A 21,643-nucleotide genomic window follows, 5' to 3' on the forward strand; every position below is an offset into this window, starting at 1 on the left:
CACGAGGGAGGAGGATGTCTTCCCTGTAACGCACAGCATTGAGATTTCCTGCTGTGACACACCGCCCCAGGCCATGACGGACCCTCCACCTCCAAATCGATCCCTCTTCAGAGTACAGGCCTCGGTGTAACGTTCATTCCTTCAACGATAAACGCAAATCCGACCATCACGCCTGGTGAGACAAAACCGCGACTCGTCAGTGAAGAGCACTTTTTGCCAGTCCTGTCTGGTCCAGCGACGATGGGTTTGTGCCCATAGGCGACGTTGTTGCCGGTGATATCTGGTGAGGACCTGCCTTACAACAGGCCTACAAGCCCTCAGTCCAGCCTCTCTCAGCCTATTGCGGACAGTCTGGGCACTGATGGAGGGATTGTGCGTTCCTGATTTAACTCAGGCAGTTGTTGCCATCCTGTACCTGTCCCGCACATGTGATGTTCGCATGTACCGATCCTGTGCAGGTGTTGTTACACGTGGTCTGCCACTGCAAGGATGATCAGCTGTCCGTCCTGTCTCGCTCTCTTAGGCGTCTCACAGTACAGACATTGCAATTTATTGCCCTGGCCACATCTGCAGTCCTCATGCCTCCTTGCAGCATGCCTAAGGCACGTTCACACAGATGAGCAGGGACCCTGGGCATCTTTCTTTTGGTGTTTTTCAGAGTCCGTAGAAAGGCCTCTTTTTAGTGTCCTAAGTTTTCATAACTGTGGCCTTAATTGCCTACAGTCTGTAAGCCCGTAGTGTCTTAACAACCGTTCCACAGGTGCATGTTCATTAATTAACCAAAGTTAAATCTAGAATTTGCTTCCTATTTCGAAACAAAGCATCCTTCACTCATGCTGCCAAACACCCTTGTAAAACTGACCATCCTACCAATCCTCGACTTTGGCGATGTCATTTACAAAATAGCCTCCAATACCCTACTCAACAAATTGGATGCAGTCTATCACAGTGCAATCCGTTTTGTCACCAAAGCCCCATATACTATCCACCATTGCGACCTGTACGCTCTCGTTGGCTGGCCCTCGCTTCATACTCGTCGCCAAACCCACTGGCTCCATGTCATCTACAAGACCCTGCTAGGTAAAGTCCCTCCTTATCTCAGCTCGCTGGTCACCATAGCATCTCCCACCTGTAGCACACGCTCCAGCAGGTATATCTCTCTAGTCACCCCCAAAACCAATTCTTTCTTTGGCCGCCTCTCCTTCCAGTTCTCTGCTGCCAATGACTGGAACGAACTACAAAAATCTCTGAAACTGGAAACACTTATCTCCCTCACTAGCTTTAAGCACCAACTGTCAGAGCATCTTACAGATTACTGCACCTGTACATAGCCCACCTATAATTTAGCCCAAACAACTACCTCTTTCCCAACTGTATTTCATTTATTTATTTATTTATTTTGCTCCTTTGCACCCCATTATTTTTATTTCTACATTGCACATGCTTCCATTGCAAAACTACCATTCCAGTGTTTTACTTGCTATATTGTATTTACTTTGCCACCATGGCCTTTTTTGCCTTTACCTCCCTTCTCACCTCATTTGCTCACATTGTATATAGACTTGTTTATACTGTATTATTGACTGTATGTTTGTTTTACTCCATGTGTAACTCTGTGTCGTTGTATCTGTCGAACTGCTTTGCTTTATCTTGGCCAGGTCGCAATTGTAAATGAGAACTTGTTCTCAACTTGCCTACCTGGTTAAATAAAGGTGGGAAAAAGAAAAAAAAAATGTTTATGGCATGGGAAATAGTGTTTAAACCCTTTACAATGAAGACCTGTGAAGTTATTTGGATTTTTACAAATTATCTCCGAAGACAGGGTTCTGATATTTAAAATAAAATTTAAAAAAAATAATAAAAAAAATAAATAAATATATATATATATATACACCCACACCCACAAGCTGATCCAATTGAATAGGTAAGTAATGGGGTAGTCTGATTTTGCTGTTGGTTAAAAGTGCTTTTTGGCTTAGCAAAATTTTATCTGGACGATTTTTCATTGGGATATTGTTGTTGGTGAAATTTGTAATACCAAAAGTACTGGGCTCAGCTCTGCCTGGCTCTCATTTGGCAGCCTAATTTAACACCTGCTAAGTCACATACGAGAACTGGCATGTGTAGTGTCAGCAGAGATGAAAGAGGAAGCAAGACATTCCAATCTTAAAAAAGAACAAAAAACATTTGAGTAGAGGGAAAGTCCATGAACTAAGTAAACCAAACCCAGCAGCAATAGAGCTCATCAGCATGTAGGCAAAAAACATTAAAAACATATTTACAAAAAAAAAAAAATAATTGGGGGTGGGGAAAATCAGCTTTAATATTGCAAATAGTGTGGCTTCCATCAATGTAACTGTCTGCATCATTTCCAAACCTCATTTATTTTGTAAATACAGTGCATTTGGGAAGTATTCAGAACCCTTGACTTTTTCCACATTTTGTTACTTTACGGCCTTATTCTAAAATGGATTAAATTGTATTTTTCCCTCAATCTACACACAATACTCCATAATGACAAAGCAAAAACAGGTTTTTAGAAATTTTTGCTAATGTATAAACAAAACATTTGCAAAAATATTTAGACCATTTACTCAGTAGTTTATTGAAGCAACTTTGGCAGCGATTACAGCCTTGAGTATTCTTGGGGATGAAACTACAAGCTTTGCACACCGGTATTTGGGGATTTTCTCCCAATTTTCTCTGCAGATCCTTTCAAGAGCTGTCAGGATGGATGGGGACCATTGCTGCACAGCTATTTTCAGGTCTCCAGAGATGTTTGATCAGGTTCAAGTCCGGACTCTGGCTAGGCCACTAAAGGACATTCAGAGACTTGTCCCAAAGCCACGTTTGTGCTGTCTTAGCTGTGTGCTTAGAGTTGTTGTCCTGTTGTAAGGTGAACCTACGCCCCAGTCTGAGGTCCTGAGCCCTCTGGAACAGGTTTTAATCAAGGGTCTCTCTGTACTTTTGTTCCGTTCATCTTTCCTTCGATCCTGACTAGTCTCCCAGTCCCTGCCACTGAAAACTTCCCAACAGCATGATGCTGCCACCACCATGCTTCACCGTAGGGATGGTGCCAGATTTCCTCCAGATGTGAAGCTTGTCTTTTAGGCCAAGAGTTCAATCTTGGTTTCATCAGACAAGAACATTTTGTTTCTCATGGTCTAAGAGTCCTTTAGGTGACTTTTGGCAAATTACAAGAAGGCTGTCGTGCCTTTTACTGAGGAGTGGCTTCCGTCTGGCCACTCTACCATAAAGACCTGATTGGTGGAGTGCTGCGGAGATGGTTGTCCTTCTGGAAGGTTCCCCCCCTCTCCACAGAGGATCTCTGGAGCTCTGTCAGAGTGGGCATCGGGTTCTTCGTCACCTCCCTGATCAAGACCCTTCTCCCTCGATTGCTCAGTTTGCCCGGGCAGCCAGCTCCAGGAATAGTCTTGGTGGTTCCAAACTTCTCCCATTTAAGAATAATGGAGGCCACTGTTTTCTTGGGGACCTTCAATGCAGCAGAAATTGTTTGGTACCCTTCCTCAGATCTGTGCCTCGATACATCTGTGTCGGGGCTCTACGGACAATTCCTTCCACCTCAAGGCTTGGTTTTTGCTCTGACGTACTGTCAACTGTGAGCCCTTATATAGGCAGGTGTGTGCCTTTCCAAATATTGTCCAGTCAATTGAATTTACAACAGGTGGACTCCAAGTTGTAGAAACATCTCAAGGATGATCAATGGAAACATTACTTTTTTTTTATAAATTTGCAAAAATGTCATTATGGGGTATTGTGTGTAGATTGATGAGGAAAACAATTCATTGAATCTACTTCAGAATAAGGCTGTAACGTAACAAAATGTGAAAAGGTCAAGGGGTCTGAATAAGTTCCGAATGCATTGTGTGTATATGTGTCAGTGGATAATAATGGCTGGAATGGAGTAAAAGGAATGGAATTAAACGTAGTTACCATGTGGTTGATTCCATTCCATTGATCCCATTCTGTTATCATGAGCTGTCCTCCTCTAGCGAGAACTGCTACAAGTTATGTTTCGAATTGGTGATGTAGTTAGTCTGTCTGTGTAATGGTTTTCCTCTTCGTCTGAAGAGGAGAGGCGAGAAGGATCGGAGGACCAATATGCGGCGTGGTAAGTGTCCATGGTTGTTTATTAAACACATAAACTGAACACTCTATACAAAATAATAAACGTACCGTGAATAACGAAAACAGTACCGTGTGGTGTAAAACACAGACACGGAAACAATCACCCACAAACCCCAACACAAAACAAGCTACCTAAATATGGTTTCCAATCAGAGACAATGACTAACACCTGCCTCTGATTGAGAACCATATCAGGCCATACATAGAAACGGACAAACTAGACACACAACATAGAATGCCCACCCAGCTCACGTCCTGACCAACACTAAAACAAGGAAAACACAACAGAACTATGGTCAGAACGTGACAGTCTGTCAATTGTGTTATACCTTCGGCTGAAATGCCACGCTCTCTCTCCTCTGGCAACGGCCCATTCGCACTGGCACACACCACACAGCACCACAGACATGCACTGAAAGCATAGCCACCAGAAGTAGTTTGGGGGTGCTGCTATTTTTTCCTTCGGGGGTTTCCTGCGCCCCAAACTAATTCCAGCAGATATTATACAGTGCCTTGCGAAAGTATTCGGCCCCCTTGAACTTTGCGACCTTTTGCCACATTTCAGGCTTCAAACATAAAGATATAAAACTGTATTTTTTTGTGAAGAATCAACAACAAGTGGGACACAATCATGAAGTGGAACGACATTTATTGGATATTTCAAACTTTTTTAACAAATCAAAAACCGAAAAATTGGGCGTGCAAAAATTATTCAGCCCCCTTAAGTTAATACTTTGTAGCGCCACCTTTTGCTGCGATTACAGCTGTAAGTCGCTTGGGGTATGTCTCTATCAGTTTTGCACATCAAGAGACTGACATTTTTTCCCATTCCTCCTTGCAAAACAGCTCGAGCTCAGTGAGGTTGGATGGAGAGCATTTGTGAACAGCAGTTTTCAGTTCTTTCCACAGATTCTCGATTGGATTTAGGTCTGGACTTTGACTTGGCCATTCTAACACCTGGATATGTTTATTTTTGAACCATTCCATTGTAGATTTTGCTTTATGTTTTGGATCATTGTCTTGTTGGAAGACAAATCTCCATCCCAGTCTCAGGTCTTTTGCAGACTCCATCAGGTTTTCTTCCAGAATGGTCCTGTATTTGGCTCAATCCATCTTCCCATCAATTTTAACCATCTTCCCTGTCCCTGCTGAATAAAAGCAGGCCCAAACCATGATGCTGCCACCACCATGTTTGACAGTGGGGATGGTGTGTTCAGGGTGTTGACCTGTGTTGCTTTTACGCCAAACATAACATTTTGCATTGTTGCCAAAATGTTCAATTTTGGTTTCATCTGACCAGAGCACCTTCTTCCACATGTTTGGTGTGTCTCCCAGGTGGCTTGTGGCAAACTTTAAACAACACTTTTTATGGATATCTTTAAGAAATGGCTTTCTTCTTGCCACTCTTCCATAAAGGCCAGATTTGTGCAATATACGACTGATTGTTGTCCTATGGACAGAGTCTCCCACCTCAGCTGTAGATCTCTGCAGTTCATCCAGAGTGATCATGGGCCTCTTGGCTGCATCTCTGATCAGTCTTCTCCTTGTATGAGCTGAAAGTTTAGAGGGACGGCCAGGTCTTGGTAGATTTGCAGTGGTCTGATACTCCTTCCATTTCAATATTATCGCTTGCATAGTGCTCCTTGGGATGTTTAAAGCTTGGGAAATCTTTTTGTATCCAAATCCGGCTTTAAACTTCTTCACAACAGTATCTCGGACCTGCCTGGTGTGTTCCTTGTTCTTCATGATGCTCTCTGCGCTTTTAACGGACCTCTGAGACTATCACAGTGCAGGTGCATTTATACAGAGACTTGATTACACACAGGTGGATTGTATTTATCATCATTAGTCATTTAGGTCAACATTGGATCATTCAGAGATCCTCACTGAACTTCTGGAGAGAGTTTGCTGCACTGAAAGTAAAGGGGCTGAATAATCTTGCACGCCCAATTTTTCAGTTTTTGATTTGTTAAAAAAGTTTGAAATATCCAATAAATGTCATTCCACTTCATGATTGTGTCCCACTTGTTGTTGATTCTTCACAAAGAAATGCAGTTTTGTATCTTTATGTTTGAAGCCTGAAATGTGGCAAAAGGTCACAAAGTTCAAGGGGGCCGAATACTTATGCAAAGGCACTGTATATATTTTTTAATGTATTTAACCTTTATTTAACTAGACAAATCAGTTAAGAACAAATTCTTATTTACAATGACGGCCTACCCCGGCCGAATCCGGATGACGCTGGGCCAATTATGCACCGAAAGATCCTTTGGTTTCTTGGCACTGAAAATTCCCCCTAAAGGTTTCTTCCAAGAACCCGAGGTGGGGTTCATCGAGGAACCTCCTTAGTTGGTGGGGGTTCTTGCAGGAACCTAACTGCCCGATTGAAACATTTTGATTTGAAAGAACAGCAGGTGGCAGGCACTTAACTGAAAAATTTAAGGTTTGTCCCTTGAATGATCTAAATTGATATTGTTTCATGATGATACCATCTATCTTTTCATATTTGTGCCAATCTTTCTAAAACAGAAAATGAACACAATTCAATGTATACCAATCAACAAAGAGGTAAGAGTATGTAGGCTATAAGAATATGTTGAAGGCTATATGTATTGCGAGCAGATGACTGAACTGCTCACTTTTGTGTCTGTGTCTGCAGGGCTACAGACAAGGAGGCATACAAAGGTACAGTTGAAGTCGGAAATGTACATACACCTTAGCCAAATACATTTAAACTCAGTTTTTCACAATTCCTGAAATTTAATCCTTGTAAAAAATGCCCTGTCTTAGGTCAGTTAGGATCACCACTTTATTTTAAGAATGTGAAATGTCAGAATAATAGTAGAGAGAATGATTTCAGCTTTGATTTCTTTCATCACATTCCCAGTGGGTCAGAAGTTTACATACACTCAATCAGTATATGGTAGCATTGCCTTAAATTGTTTAACTTAGGTCAAATGTTTCGGGTAGCCTTCCAAAAGCTTCCCACAATAACTTGGGTGAATTTTGGCCCATTCCTCCTGACAGAGCTGGTGTAACTGAGTCAGGCTTGTAGGCCTACTTGCTCATGCACGCCTTTTCAGTTCTGCCCACAAATATTCTATAGGATTGAGGTCAGGGCTTTGTGGTGGCCACTCCAATACCTTGACTTAAGCCATGTTGCCACAACTTTGGAAGTATGCTTGGGGTCATTGTCCAAGATTTAATTTCCTGACTGATGTCTTGAGATGTTGCTTCAATATATCCACATAATTTTCCCGCCTCATGATACCATCTATTTTGTGAAGTGCACCAGTCCCTCTTGAAATAAAGCACCCCACAACATGATGCTGCCATCCCCGTGCTTCACGGTTGGGATGGTGTTCTTCGGCTTGCAAGCCTCCCCATTTTTCCTCCAAACATAACAATGGTCATTATGGCCAAACAGTTCTATTATTTGTTTCATCAGACCAGAGGACATTTCTCCAAAAGTACGATCTTTGTCCCCATGTGCAGTTACAAACTGTAGTCTGGCTTTTTATGGCGGTTTTGGAGCAGTGGCTTCTTCCTTGCTGAGCGGCCTTTCATGTAATGTCAATATAGGACTTGTTTTACTGTGGATATAGATACTTTTGTACCTGTTTCCTCCAGCATCTTCACAAGGTCCTTTGCTGTTATTCTGGGATTGATTTGCACTTTTTGGGACCACGGCTGCGTGGTCCCATGGTGTTTATACTTGCATACTATTGTTTGTACAGATGAACATGGTACCTGGAAATTTGCCACCAAGGATGAACCAGAATAGTGGAGGTCTACAATTGTTTTCTGAGGCCTTGGCTGATTTCTTTTGATATTCCCATGATGTCAAGCAAAGAGGCACTGAGTTTGAAGGTAGGCCTTGAAATACAGGAGGAGCACTGAGGAGTAGGAGGAGCAGGAGGAGCACTGCCAGAGCCCTGCAAAATGACCTCCAGCAGGCCACAAATGTACATGTGTCTGCTCAAACGGTCAGAAACAGACTCCATGAGGGTGGTATGAGGGCCCGACGTCCACAGGTGGGGTTTGTGCTTACAGCCCAACACCGTGCAGGACGTTTGGCATTTGCCAGAGAACACCAAGATTGTCAAATTTGCCACTGGCCCCCTGTGCTCTTCACAGATGAAAGCAGGTTCACACTGAGCACATGTGACAGTCTGGAGACTCTGTGGAGAACATTCTGCTGCCTGCAACATCCTCCAGCATGACCGGTTTGGCAGTGGGTCAGTCATGGTGTGGGGTGGCATTTCTTTGGGGGGCCGCGCAGCCCTCCATGTGCTCGCCAGAGGTAGCCTGACTGCCATTAGGTACCGAGATGAGATCCTCAGACCCCGTGTGAGACCATATGCTGGTGCGGTTGGCCCTGGGTTCCTCCTAATGCAAGACAATGCTAGACCTCATGTGCCTGGAGTGTGTCAGCAGTTCCTGCAAGAGGAAGGCATTGATGCTATGGACTGGCCTGCCCGTTCCCCAGGCCTGAATCCAATTGAGCACATCTGGACATCATGTCTCGCTCCATCCACCAATGCCACGTTGCACCACAGACTGTCCAGGAGTTGGCGGATGCTTTAGTCCAGGTCTGGGAGGAGATCCCTCAGGAGACCATCCGCCACCTCATCAGGAGCATGCCTAGGCGTTGTAGGGAGGTCATACAGGCACGTGGAGGCCACACACATTACTGAGCCTCATTTTGACCTGTTTTAAGGACATTACATCAAAGTTGGATCAGCCTGTAGTGTGGTTTTCCACTTTAATTTTGAGTGTGACTCCAAATCCAAACCTCCATGGGTTGATAAATGTGATTTCCATTGATAATTTTTGTGTGATTTTGTTGTCAGCACGTTCAACAATGTAAAGAAAAAGGTATTTAAGAATATTTCATTCATTCAGATCTAGGATGTGTTATTTTAGTGTTCCCTTCATTTTTTTGAGCAGTGTACATCCACAGTTACACCTCCAATTGACTCAAATGATGTCAATTAGCCTAACAGAAGCTTATAAAGCCATGACATCATTCTCTGTCATTTTCCAAGCTGTTTAAAGGCACAGTCAACTTAATGTATGTGCACTTCTGACCCATTGGAATTGTGATACAGTGAATTATAAGTGAAATAATCTGTCTGTAAACAATTGTTGGAAAAATGACTTGGGTCATGCACAAAATAGATGTCCTAACCGATTTGCCAAAACGAGTTTATTAACAAGAAAATTGTGGAGTGGTTGAAAAAGAGTTTTAATGACTCCAACCTAAGTGTATGTGAACTTCCGACTTCAACTGTATGTCAATTGGTATGTTATGCAGATCACATTACCATCCTCCTCCCTTACCTCTACAATGAATATCCCTCAAGCCTCTACATTATGGACAAGGTATTTGTATGAAAACCATTATCAAAACAGTTTTTTACATTCAACACAAAAACCAAGGTATGAATACTGTTGTGTGCATATTTTGTTAATCATCTGTAGAATTATATTTTTTTGAGATTCACAGACTTCGCCCTCCCTACACCTCTGATGAATATAACAGGAAACCTGTACGATCACCATGCACTGCAAAATCATTATGGCTATGGGTACGGAGAACACATTAATGTCAACATGACAGAGGATATACCCATTGGACTTAGGGCTCTGCTCAGAGTTAACCTCATATTTTGATTATTTTATTCTGCTTTGCCACTAAAATCATAATAAACACTGAGAACTAAAATATTAGGGTTATTGTTATTAATAGGGGAGGGGGGGGTAGTTAACGTAACCCAGAAAGGTTATTCAAAAGGTTCTTCGAGGACCCATTAAAATTGATTATTTGAAGAACTCACAGTTTCAATTTGAAGAACCACTAAAGGATACTCCAGGAACCTTTCCTTTTTAGTGTATGGGACTCCCAATCAGGTCCGGATGTGATACAGTCTGGATTCGAACCAGGGATTGTAGTGACGCTTCTTGCACTGAGATGCAGTGCCTTAGATCGCTGCGTCACTCGGGAGCTATGCCTTCAGTGCATGCATGTCTATGGTGCTGTGTGTGTGCGCCAGTGCGAGTGGGCCGTTGCCCGAGGAGAGAGAACGTGACATTTCAGCAGCAGGTATAAAATAATAACAGACAAACTACATCACCAATTCTAAACATAATTTGTAGCAGGTAGCTCGCTCGTTAACTATAGCTAACTAAGCATTCATTTCGTTGTTGCCTTTCCACCGGCACTGCGAAGTCTAAATAAATCTGCACCCGTTGGAAAGATGCGATTCCCCTCTATTAAACAGCAGCTATGTAATTGCGACATTTGAACTCTGATTTATTGAATGAAGGAATACTTGTATAAAGACAAAAGTATTTGGTTGAAAACGCCATGCCTGCACACCCAGGTCTCCAGGTGGAGGGTTGACAACCTGTGACTAAAAGTGCGGTTCTATGTGGGGGACTAAATGCCCTGATCAAGGGCACAACGGCAGGAGGCGGTAGGTCTACATGGGATCAGACACAGCAGCTTTCCAGTGTCAATAAGGCTTACTTTCAAGTAGCCAATAAAAAATAGTAATGAAAATGTGGTTAAAAGTCATGGAAAGTGTATACAAACCGTTAACAGCGAATAATCAGAAGTCTCTATAGCATAATGTCACTTGTGAATTCGGTGAACATAGTCTAATGGACCGACTTGGAGAACAGGTCCTGCACTTCTTCCATCCCAAGTAAACCACTGGGGGATATGACGTGTACCACTGTTTTAGGAAGTGAGTAAGAGTAATGCTGCGTTCATGTAATACTCGGAAATGTCAGACTTGCTAACTGGTCCTGCGTACATTTTGTTAGCAAGTCGGACATTTTCGAGTTTCTTATTTCCGATTATACATGAACGCGGCATTACATTTTCAGGCTACAGAACTGATTTTTTTGTTGTTGTTGTAACAGTTGTTGTTATCGTATAGAGCAGTATAGGAGTACCCATTCATCACTTCACTTTCACGGACAGGTTTGTTCAGTGGTGAGAGATACTCGTTCTAATAACAATTAATGTTCATAACACAGGCAAAACATGTATGCTATTATCAATGTATCCAGCGTTCAGTGTGAACGTGCAGCTGTTACTTTGTTACACTTTAGAATTGCAGGCTTGAGGCACACCACACCACTTTAACGTTTACCAAATGTTACATTGTTAGATACATTGTTAGATACATTGTTAGATACATTGTTAGATACATTGAAATCGCCAACTCGTCAAACGTTCGCGTCGCCCTTTAAACTGAACAACATAATAGGCGACCGGATGAAGCAGGCAGTATGTCAGGTTTATAAAAAGGCTGTATTCGTTTAAATATCTTGATCATAACTGTAAACTAACAAAAACACTATTAGGCATCAAACGTATTCACAGCAAGTAAACTACATAATCCGTGAATCACAAAGCGGGTTTGTTGACACCGACAGCTGGTGGTGGTGCTACTCTCTTTGTCCACGTCCACCATGGTGCATTAAACTAGCCTACTTACAGATAAATACTGCAATTGCGGACAAAACTATATCAAATAAATAAATTATGCATTTATGTATAAAATTCAGATCTAAATGCAACCTGTTAGTATGACATCCTGAAGATCCTATCCTCTAAATATACATATTAAATCATATTCATAGAAAATATGGGAAATATCTCTTATGGGAAATAGACCTCTTAAGGTATTGTCTGAACTGGATATATTTTGTTTGTTTCAAGAGAAACTACATTTCTGAGGAAGCAAGCATAAGAAAGTAATAATGAGGAAGTGGAAAGACCATTGATTTATGTCCTATGTTTTGTAAGCAGGTGCAGTAGGCTTACACTAAACACCAAGCTCTGTTGAACCTATTTTCCCACTAGATGAGTTTGTCTTATCACGTTTCTTTCTCCTTCAAGCCTATCTATTCAGTGTTGACCAACATTGATTAGCCACACCTTCCCCATGTTGCACTGGCCAGAGAGCCACCAGGTGGCTATGGTGTCAGTCCTGCTGTGCTGGTTGACCCTGTGCTGGTGCAGCCCAGACCCTAGGCTCAGAGAGTCTCTGATGCACCAGGAGGCCTCCCGGCAGACAGGGGGCAGGCTGCTGCTGACAGAGGCAGAGCTGCGGCTCAGTGCACAGCTGCACAAACTGAAGGAGCAGGAGATGAAGAGCTCGGACTTCCCTCCTGCCTTGCACTTCTTCAAGGCAAAGCCACTCATCCAGCGCAGCCTCATCTACAGCCTACTGCAGAGGATGCCCAAAGGTACACCGGATCCCAAATGAACCCGTACCCCCGTCCCCTTTGCATTTGTGATAAACTGAGAGGATACTTTTAAGCAAATATGGTACATATATATATATATATATACTTCATTGTAAGCCACATAGCATTGGAGGCTGCTGAGGGGATAATGACTCATAATAATGGCCGGAACGGAGCAAATGTAATGGCATCAAACACCTGGAAACCATGTTTTTGATGTATTTGATACCATTCCACTGATTCCGCTCCAGTCATTACCACAAGCCTGTTCTGCCCAATAAAGGTGCCACCAACCTCCTGTGTCACACAGGTTACGAACATCTCTTCCTCTGATCTGTTTTAGGAGCAGCACTTCATGTCCATGACTTCTCCATGGTGGGAGTGGAGTGGCTGGTAAGGAATGTGACATACCGGCCACATTGCTACATGTGCATTACAGAGGACCAGTCAGTTCGATTACTCTTCTCCTCTGGTCAGCCCAAACCAAAACCTCAGTGCTCTTCTTGGATGCTGCTGGAGACCCTGAGGGCCAAAACAGGCAATACCACTGACCTTGACAATAGGTAGGAAGTAGGAACATATGTCATTATATACAGTGCATTCGGAAAGTATTCAGACCCCTTGACTTTTTCCACATTTTGTTAGGTTACAGCCTTATTCTAAAATGTTTTGTTTTTTCACACACAATACCCCATAATGACAAAGCAATAACAGGTTACGTTTTGTTGTTGTTGCTAATTTATACAAATAAAATAAATATTAAATGTACATAATTATTCAGACCCTTTACTCAGTACTTTGTTAAAGCACCTTTGGCAGCGATTACAGCCTCGAGACTGGAGTATGACGCTACAAGCTTGGCACACCTTTACTTGGGGAGTTTCTCCCATTATTCTCTGCAGATCCTCTCAAGCTCTGTCAGGTTGGACGGGGAGTGTTGCTGCACAGCTATTTTCAGGTCTCCAAATATGTTAGATCGGGTTCAAGTCCGGGCTCTGGCCACTCAAGGACATTCAGAGACTTGTCCTGAAGCCACTCCTGCTTTTTCTTGGCTGTGTGCTTAGGGTTGTTGTCCTGTTGGAAGGTGAACCCCAGTCTGAAGTCCTGTTTTCTTCAAGGATCTCTGTACTTTGCTCCGTTCATCTTTCCCTCGATCCCGACAAGTCTCCAAGTCCCTGCCGCTGAAAACATAAATATAATAATAATAATATATGCCATTTAGCAGACGCTTTTATCCAAAGCGACTTACAGTCATGTGTGCATACATTCTACGTATGGGTGGTCCCGGGAATCGAACCCACTACCCTACCACAGTATGATGCTGCCACCACCATGCTTCACTGTAGGTAGGTGCCAGATTTTCTCCAGACATGACACTTTGCATTCAGGCCAAAGAGTTTAATATTGGTTTCATCAGACCAGAGAATCTTGTTTCTCATGGTCTGAGAACCTTTAGGTTCCTTTTGGCAAACTCCAAGCGGGCTGTCATGTGCCTTTTACTGAGGAGTGGCCTCCGTCTGGACACTGTAGCATAAAGGCCTGATTGGTGGAGTGCTGTAGAGATGGTTGTCCTTCTGGAAGGTTCTCCCATCTCCACAGAGGAACTATAGAGCTTTGTTAGAGTGACCATTGGGTTCTTGGTCACCTCCCTGACCAAGGCCCTTCTACCCCGATTACTCAGTTTGGCCGGGCGGCCAGCTCTAGGAAGAGTCTTGGTGGTTCCAAACTTCTCCCATTTAAGAATGATGGAGGCCACTGTTTTCTTGGGGCCTTCAATGCTGCAGAAATGTACCCTTCCTCAGATCTGTGCCTCGATACAATCCCTTCTCGGCATTCTACGGACAATTCCTTCGACCTCATGACTTGGTTTTCACTCTGACATGCACTGTCAACTGTGGGACCTTATATAGACAGTTGTGTGCCTTTTAAAATCATGTCAAATCAATTGAATTTACCACAGGTGGACTCCAGTCAAGTTGTAGAAACATCTCAAGGATGATTCATGAAAACAGGATGCACCTGAGTTAAATTTCGAGTCTCATTGCAAAGGGTCTGAATACTTATGTAAATAAGGTATTTCTGTTTTCTATTTTTAATCATTTGTGCAAAAAATTCTACAAATCTGTTTTCACTTGGTTATGATGCGGTATTGTGTGTAGATTACTGAGGATTTTATTTTATTTTATCCATTTTAGAGTAAGCCTGTAGAATAAGGCTGTAGTAACAAAATGTGGGAAAAGTGAAGGGGTCTGAATACTTTCCGAAGGCAATGTATGTCATTCACTATGTCAAATGACACATGTATGTCAATCAATTTCATTATATATTATGTCATTTATATGTCATGGTCATACATCACACAAGTATCTCCCTGGGGGAATACAGACAAAATTTGATTTTCTAGTTGACTCATCTCTTTCAAATTGTATGCACTCTCCAACAACCTGTGCAGCCTCATCCGCAACCTCACACTTTTCACTGAGGACCCAGAGGCTGCCTATCCCAGCCAAGATGTCGTTTGGAAAAGGTTTGAGCAGGCGTTCACTTCGGCTTGGGGACTAGTCACCTACGCTCCTGTGTTCAAGGACTATTATTATGAGGGCCTGAGGCAGTTCTACATGGATAGTATCATGTATCTGGAGCTGAGGGCTTTGCTTCCAGAGGTAAACAACACATACAGATACTTGTTTGTTCCAACCGTGTGATATGAGTTCAGTTGTGTGATTAAGTTGTTAAGATTATTCCATACACAATACTTTGAGTTGACCAGTCATTTTCAAGGTGTAACCAGGATGTATTGTCTATACATAAGAGGTTGTATAATTCTTACATGTTTGTTACTGATACACAGACATACGAGCTGGATGGGAGCACACATGACAGTGCCTGGGGCCTCAAGACCTATCAGGACGTGACCAGGCAGTTTGTGTCAGAGCACCCAGACTTCCTGGGAGCTCGTGTCATCTTCACTGTGCACAGGTGACTATGCAGGAGATGCACATGATCAGTGTAAAGATGGAATTAGAATTATGGGCCCTCTAACAGTTTTACAAGGATTAGTTTATTTAAAAACTATACAGAATTAAAAGAAGAATGAGAAAAACAAAACACGTCATATTAATGTTGAGATTGAATGTACTTTGGGAATCTGTTTGTCTAAGGCAGCTGAATGCGTCAATGGCATGGAAGGCAGTGGAGGAGGCTATGAACCTACAGAAAGTCTTTCCAGAGATCATGGCTGGATTTGACCTAGTAGGTAGATCCTTAGTCACAAGACTCCTTAAAACGGTCTAATTTCTCTCAGGAAATTACCTAAAGTTGATATGGACTTGATTTATTTATTATTAGATAGTTTTATAAAAAAAATAGGTATAGGCTGTTCAGGGTGATGTTGACATGTCTGATGTTCTCGTCTGGTACTAGGTGGGTCGGGAAGATAGTGGAAGACCCCTCTGGTACTTCAAGGAGGCCTTGTCTCTGCCAGGCGAGAGAGGAGTCAACCTTCCATTCTTCTTCCATGCAGGAGAGACTGGTGAGCACATGAACCCTTCCACCTTATCTGAAGTGTTCATATTTAGTCTATAATCATGGAATGGGCCTATGATTTCTTAATCTTGCCCTGGTTAGGGGCTCGGATAGCACTAACTTTGATGGAATGAGACTTTATAGCCAATACTCCCTATTTTGTGTTGTTGAGAATGAAGTTTGTACAGTACAGGTACAAGTTTACTACAATCTACATTGATGGCATCATTGATTGACTGTCATTTGCAGATGAAGAGGGCACTGATGTGGATGGGAACCTACTGGATGCTTTACTGTTCAACACGTCTCGCATCGGCCATGGCTTTGCCCTGCTGCGCCACCCCGTGGCCAAGGCGCTCTCTAGGAGGAAAGAGGTGGCTGTAGAGGTGTGCCCCATCTCCAACCAGGTAGGGCATTATCGCTGTCACCACACTCACATGTTGATGAATGATTAAGACGGCTGCCCATCCACAGATCGAGGTAGATTGTATCTTCATTGAAACTCTTCATTTGGGGCTCCCGAGGTCTAAGGCACTGCATCTCAGTGCTAGAGGCATCACTACAGACCCTGGCTCAATTCCAGGTTGTATCACAACTGGCAGTGATTGGGAGTCCCATAGGGCGGCGCACAATTGGCCCAGCGTCGTCCTAGTTAGGGTTTGGTCGGGGTAGGCAGTCATTGTAAACAAGAATTTGTTCTTAACTGACTTGCAGAGTTAAAGGTAAAATATAATAATTTAAAAATTTTCTCCAGGTACTGAAACTGGTCTCAGACCTGCGGAATCACCCAGCTGCTGTTCTGATGTCAGAGGGCCATCCCCTGGTGATCAGTTCAGACGACCCTGCCATGTTTGGAGCTTCTGGCCTCTCACATGATTTTTACGAGGCGTTTGTGGGTTTAGGTGGAATGAACTCTCACATAGGAACTCTCAAGGAACTGGCCATGAACTCCATCAGGTGAGGCCAAGTTAGCAGGTCCAGGCACCGTACAATATTGGTGGAATAACCTGGACTAGCTTAGCTACTTGAAACCGTTTCTGCCATTGTATGGTAGGGTAAGGATTCTGACTTTCAATGTTTTTATGTTCCAGGTACAGCTCTCTGTCGCCACAGCTGAAGGAGAAAGCATTGGATTTGTGGCAGAGAAAATGGGACAAGTTTGTCTCAGAGAACTCACAATAGAGTCCTGCTGGAACAGAGTGAGTGGTCATTCGGACGCTAACTGTGACAGTGGGATCACCCCAGTCTGTGAGCCTGTTGCTTGTGCCCCATAGGAAGGGAATGATATTTGGAAATGTTGTTCAAAATTCAGACAAGGGAAAGGATGTAGGTGTTATTGAAACATCATTTTTTGTATTTTTCTTTGCCTACAATGCTGTAGACAGTTTGGCAAATTAGGGTTGAGAAGGAAAAAGAGAACAAGTTCATATTGCCCTCACGTGGATAGGGTGTGTATAACACTCCTGTAAGAAATCAATCAGGAGACCACACTGCTGTCACCTCCTACAAAATGGAGGCCCCTGACAGAAGTTGAGTTTACTAGTCAAGGAGTCATGAAGGAAGCTGTTTTTTTACACAAAGGCATTTGATCATTATTATTTCAGTTGCAGAGAATTGTATTTGCACTGTAATTGTGAATTCAAGGAGACTCTACATGGTAATAGAGCACAGTGAGAAAAAGCTTACACCGAATGAACTGACCAGCTAGTCTTTTAATAGCATTTTATGCTGGTAATGTGATTTTAATGGAGAACATATGCATTTGTTTTGTTTCAGATTTTTATTAATTATACGGACACATTGTGACAAATGCATGCAGAACAGTAGGCAATGAATGCCTTATTCATAGACACACTTTTCTATGAAGACGTTTTTGATTGTATTTTTTTAGTTGTGAAATAGTTTTGAATTAAGGGAAGGAAAACATCAGATTTGTTCATTTTTGTTACAAATCATTAATCTACATTTTCACTTTTTAATACAAGAAACATTTCTCCATAATAGTCTAAAAATGCATGACATAGTAAGTAAGGCCCTGTCATCCTTTATCGACTGCTGGTGTTGAACTGGGAGAAGTAACTGTCATCTGGGATGTTAGTGTACACCTTCTCCAAATACTTTGTCCTGAAAAGAGAAGAATGCATTGGTCTAGAACTGATATCAAGAACAAAACTGTAGGCATTTGATATGTCATCTATGCAAGGCTATGGGCAGGTCAACAAGCTCTAGGGCTGGATTCAATCCGTATCGCGGAATATCACGGTAAATATTGCATATGTCTGCTCAATCGCAAATTACCTTTGCATTTTAACGCTGAATGCAGTCTCTGAACTAGGGAACATTGTCTTTAAATTTCAATCGAACGATAACGCGGATCTTCCACAAAATGGATTGAATTGAGCTCCTAGTTGATCATTTGTGTGTCCATTAACTGTGCTAATCTTGTTGATCAGTTTCTTCTGAACAATTGAATTATTTCTGAGCACAGAAGTGTTAAAGAAAATATTTTCAAAAGAATGTGACAAACAATAATGCTGTATGGTAATGAAGCCCAACAGTACAACATCAAACAAAGCGAAAGGTATACAGCTGCGTCCATGTGTCTAAACCTTAACATATGGAAAGTGTCTTACTGTTCATGGTGGGCCTCAGCCAGCTGTAAGTTGGTGTTATCCTGGGTGCGACGGAGCTGCTTGTTGATGCGGGCCTGCTGTCTCTCCATTAGTAGGGCGGTTCGAGCCGAGGCCACACGGAACCGGTCCTGCTGGAGCTCCTCTTGCTGCTGCTCCGCCTGAATTCTCTGCACAACCAAACATGAAGAGAAGGTTAACACTATTTATGGGTGTTGCGATCTACTCTCGCTTTTGGTCCTCTTTCAGAAGATGGAGAGTGCAACATACTGCAATGAAAACATCTCTGCTCAAGGTAAACAATGTAGATGTACCCTCTTCTCATCTATCTGTTGCTGCTGGCAGTTGATGTGCTGCAGCTGCTCGTCTGCGAGACCCTTGTAGCTGTCGGGACTGAGGCGGGGCAGACCCAGCACACTGATGCCCTGCTCCTGGCTCTCACTCAGCAGCTCCCCCTGCAGCTGGTTCAGGATGTCTATCCTGTTGTCCTCCTCCTGCTGCTGCCACTCCTTCCACCGCTTCTCTGCATTCTCTGCTGCCTGGGAACAGACAGACAAAATATCACACAGTTGACATGTTGACAGAATTACATTCTGTTCCCCCATATACAAATCACAGGAATCACACCACACATGGTTAGATTCAGTGCCAGATAGTACTATCAATCCTAATAACTTACCTTTGCCAGTGTGACAACCACACCTGGTTAAGCACCAGGTAAAATATGACTCACCTTTGTCAAATTGAAATTCTTTGTAGCGAGGGCTACGGTTCTCCTTCTCTCCTCCTCAATTGTTTGGAGCTGGAGAGCTTTGTTGTCCAGGTCCACTCTGTCCTGGTCATATTGCTGCTCTGCAAGGGTGAGGCAGGGACAGAGATTGTTTTGAGAGGAGGCAGTGAGTGTATCAGTGTCTAGCATCAGGACAGGTTGTAGCCTACCTTCCTGTCTCTGCTGGTGTCGCGCTGTGGCCAACTCATGCTGCTGCTGGAAGGACCACTCTCTGAGCTGCTCCTGCTGCTTCTTCAGCCTCCCCTGGCTGTCTGGGTCCTCACCCACCAGCCCCGGCAGCATCTGGATCTCCTCCTGACCTCTAATTTTGTCTGGGTTGCTCAAGTCATACTCTCGTCGACTCCACCGCGGCTGGAAGTTCAATCGGAAGTCCTCTATGGCTCCCTGCAGCAGACGCTCATCCTTAAGTTGGCATTGATCAAGTAGACAAGCGGTCTTGTCGTTGCGCACTGCATCTGCAGCTAGAGGGCATGCATTCCAGAGACATATGACACTAGCTAACAGCTAACATCAATAAAGTCTAAGTTGCATTGAAGCTTACTGTATGTATGGAAGCTTATATAGAGCTGTCAGGACTCCCATTCTGTATTTTATTGCACTTACCATATGCTTTAAGTGACTCTGCCTCTGCCTGTTCTTTTTTCTTTCTTTCATTCACTTGGGAATCAAGAGCCTCTTTATCTATCTGTGAGGAACAGAAAAGTGTGACAAACATGTCTTCACAACTGAATTAAGTGTTGTGATGTCACAGCCGGTTACAGTTGCAATACAGATGATCCATTATATTGACCAGACCAGATACTCAAGTGGTCGCTGTAACAATGAAAATAAGTCTTCAAAAATGGAAGGCAGTCAGGAGGATCAGGTGGTGCCATTCTAGCCAATGAGAGGGCAGATACGTGTGTGAACAACGGGAACAACTGATATAGAGCAGTGTTTCCAACTTAGTGACTTTGTCGCTATATTTAGCGAGTATGCACACCCCTCTAGCGACACATTTTTTTAAAAAGCGACTAGCGACAAATCTAGAGACTTTTCCTGGTGTTATTGGAGACTTTGAGACTCTGACGCGAAAGCACGTATCGTTCTCAATGAGCAGCGGGTGCTACCGTGGGTCCTAACCCCGTCCCAAAGCACTCACAGGCGGCCCAGTCCTCACGTAGCAGTCCCTCCCAGCTGCAGTCAGAGCAGGAGATGTTCACCCCACAGCATCCAGACTGCACATGCGGGAAGCCGCCGCTGGCTGATTCCACCCTGGCTTACATTCAGGGCAGGATGTAAATGTAAAAAACGAAACTAAAAAACACTAAGGAACTCCGTCTGATTGTCTCTTTTGGGTTACTTTTGCCGGTCCCAAGCCCAGATAAGAGGGTTGGAATTGTGACATTTAAAAAATAAGAATCAACAGAAGTTAATTTGTAGTTCTAAACATATTTAAGGTGTTTACTCACTTTCTCTTCCACAATGTTATTCCTCTCTCCTACAGAGTCCATCACAATTACATGCACATGGATAAAGATTGGAAAGCAGCTGCGGTCATCCCCCTCTTCAAAGGGGGGCACCCTTGACGCAAACTACTACAAATCTATATCTAACCTACCCTGCCTTTCTAAGGTCTTCAAAAGCCAAGTTACCAAACAGATCACCGACCATTTCAAATCCCACCGTACCTTCTCCGCTATGCAATCTGGTTTCAGAGCTGGTCATGGGTGCACCTCAGCCACGCTCAAGGTCCTAAACGATATCTTAACCGCCATCGATAAGAAACAATACTGTGCAGCCATATTCATTGACCTGGCCAAGGCTTTCGACTCTGTCAATCCCCACATCCTCAACAGCCTTGGTTTCTCAAATGATTGCCTCGCCTGGTTCACCAACTACTTCTCTGATAGAGTTCAGTGTGTCAAATCTGAGGGCCTGTTGTAGGGGCCTCTGGCAGTCTCTATGGGGATGCCACAGGGTTCAATTCTTGGGCCGACTCTCTTCTCTGTATACATCAATGATGTCGCTCTTGCTGCTGGTGAGTCTTTGATCCACCTCTACGCAGACGACACCATTCTGTATACCTCTGGCCCTTTGGACACTGTGTTAACAACCCTCCAGACGAGCTTCAATGCCATAAAACTCTCCTTCCGTGGCCTTCAACTGCTCTTAAATACAAGTAAAACTAAATGCATGCTCTTCAACCGATCGCTGCCTGCACCTGCCCGCCCGTCCGTCCAGCATCACTACTCTGGACGGTTCTGACTTAGAATATGTGGACAACTACAAATACCTTGGTGTC

At 43.4% G+C, this 21,643-nt stretch overlaps 2 protein-coding genes across 3 annotated transcripts in view; one reads left to right on the forward strand and one right to left on the reverse strand.

Moving 5' to 3' along the window:
* The first annotated feature begins 10,995 nt into the window (after nt 1–10,995).
* The window catches only part of LOC118395845 (adenosine deaminase 2-A-like), an 11,945-nt gene continuing 1,297 nt past the window's right edge, over nt 10,996–21,643 (forward strand). The window contains exons 1-10 of one of the 2 annotated variants that reach the window (XM_035789823.2): nt 10,996–11,152; nt 12,065–12,414; nt 12,758–12,977; nt 14,867–15,077; nt 15,266–15,393; nt 15,576–15,666; nt 15,838–15,946; nt 16,189–16,346; nt 16,694–16,896; nt 17,031–17,138. In XM_035789823.2, the coding sequence (XP_035645716.1) occupies nt 12,111–12,414; nt 12,758–12,977; nt 14,867–15,077; nt 15,266–15,393; nt 15,576–15,666; nt 15,838–15,946; nt 16,189–16,346; nt 16,694–16,896; nt 17,031–17,121 (1,515 nt within the window). In that variant the 5' untranslated portion in view covers nt 10,996–11,152; nt 12,065–12,110 and the 3' untranslated portion in view covers nt 17,122–17,138. Of the gene's footprint in view, nt 11,153–12,064; nt 12,415–12,757; nt 12,978–14,866; nt 15,078–15,265; nt 15,394–15,575; nt 15,667–15,837; nt 15,947–16,188; nt 16,347–16,693; nt 16,897–17,030; nt 17,871–21,643 lie in introns of those variants that run through there. The other variant, XM_035789822.2, reaches the window with a different exon arrangement.
* Nucleotides 17,648–21,643, reverse strand: part of LOC118395846 (RIB43A-like with coiled-coils protein 2) — a 5,987-nt gene continuing 1,991 nt past the window's right edge. Inside the window, exons 2-7 of the mRNA XM_035789825.2 lie at nt 19,963–20,044; nt 19,509–19,820; nt 19,303–19,421; nt 18,884–19,108; nt 18,573–18,739; nt 17,648–18,063 (exon numbers count right to left, since the gene is read on the reverse strand). Of these exons, the coding sequence (XP_035645718.1) occupies nt 17,985–18,063; nt 18,573–18,739; nt 18,884–19,108; nt 19,303–19,421; nt 19,509–19,820; nt 19,963–20,044 (984 nt within the window). The 3' untranslated portion in view covers nt 17,648–17,984. The remainder of the gene's footprint in view (nt 18,064–18,572; nt 18,740–18,883; nt 19,109–19,302; nt 19,422–19,508; nt 19,821–19,962; nt 20,045–21,643) is intronic.

Source organism: Oncorhynchus keta, chromosome 17 (assembly GCF_023373465.1).
Source record: "Oncorhynchus keta strain PuntledgeMale-10-30-2019 chromosome 17, Oket_V2, whole genome shotgun sequence".
Lineage (NCBI taxonomy): Eukaryota > Metazoa > Chordata > Actinopteri > Salmoniformes > Salmonidae > Oncorhynchus > Oncorhynchus keta.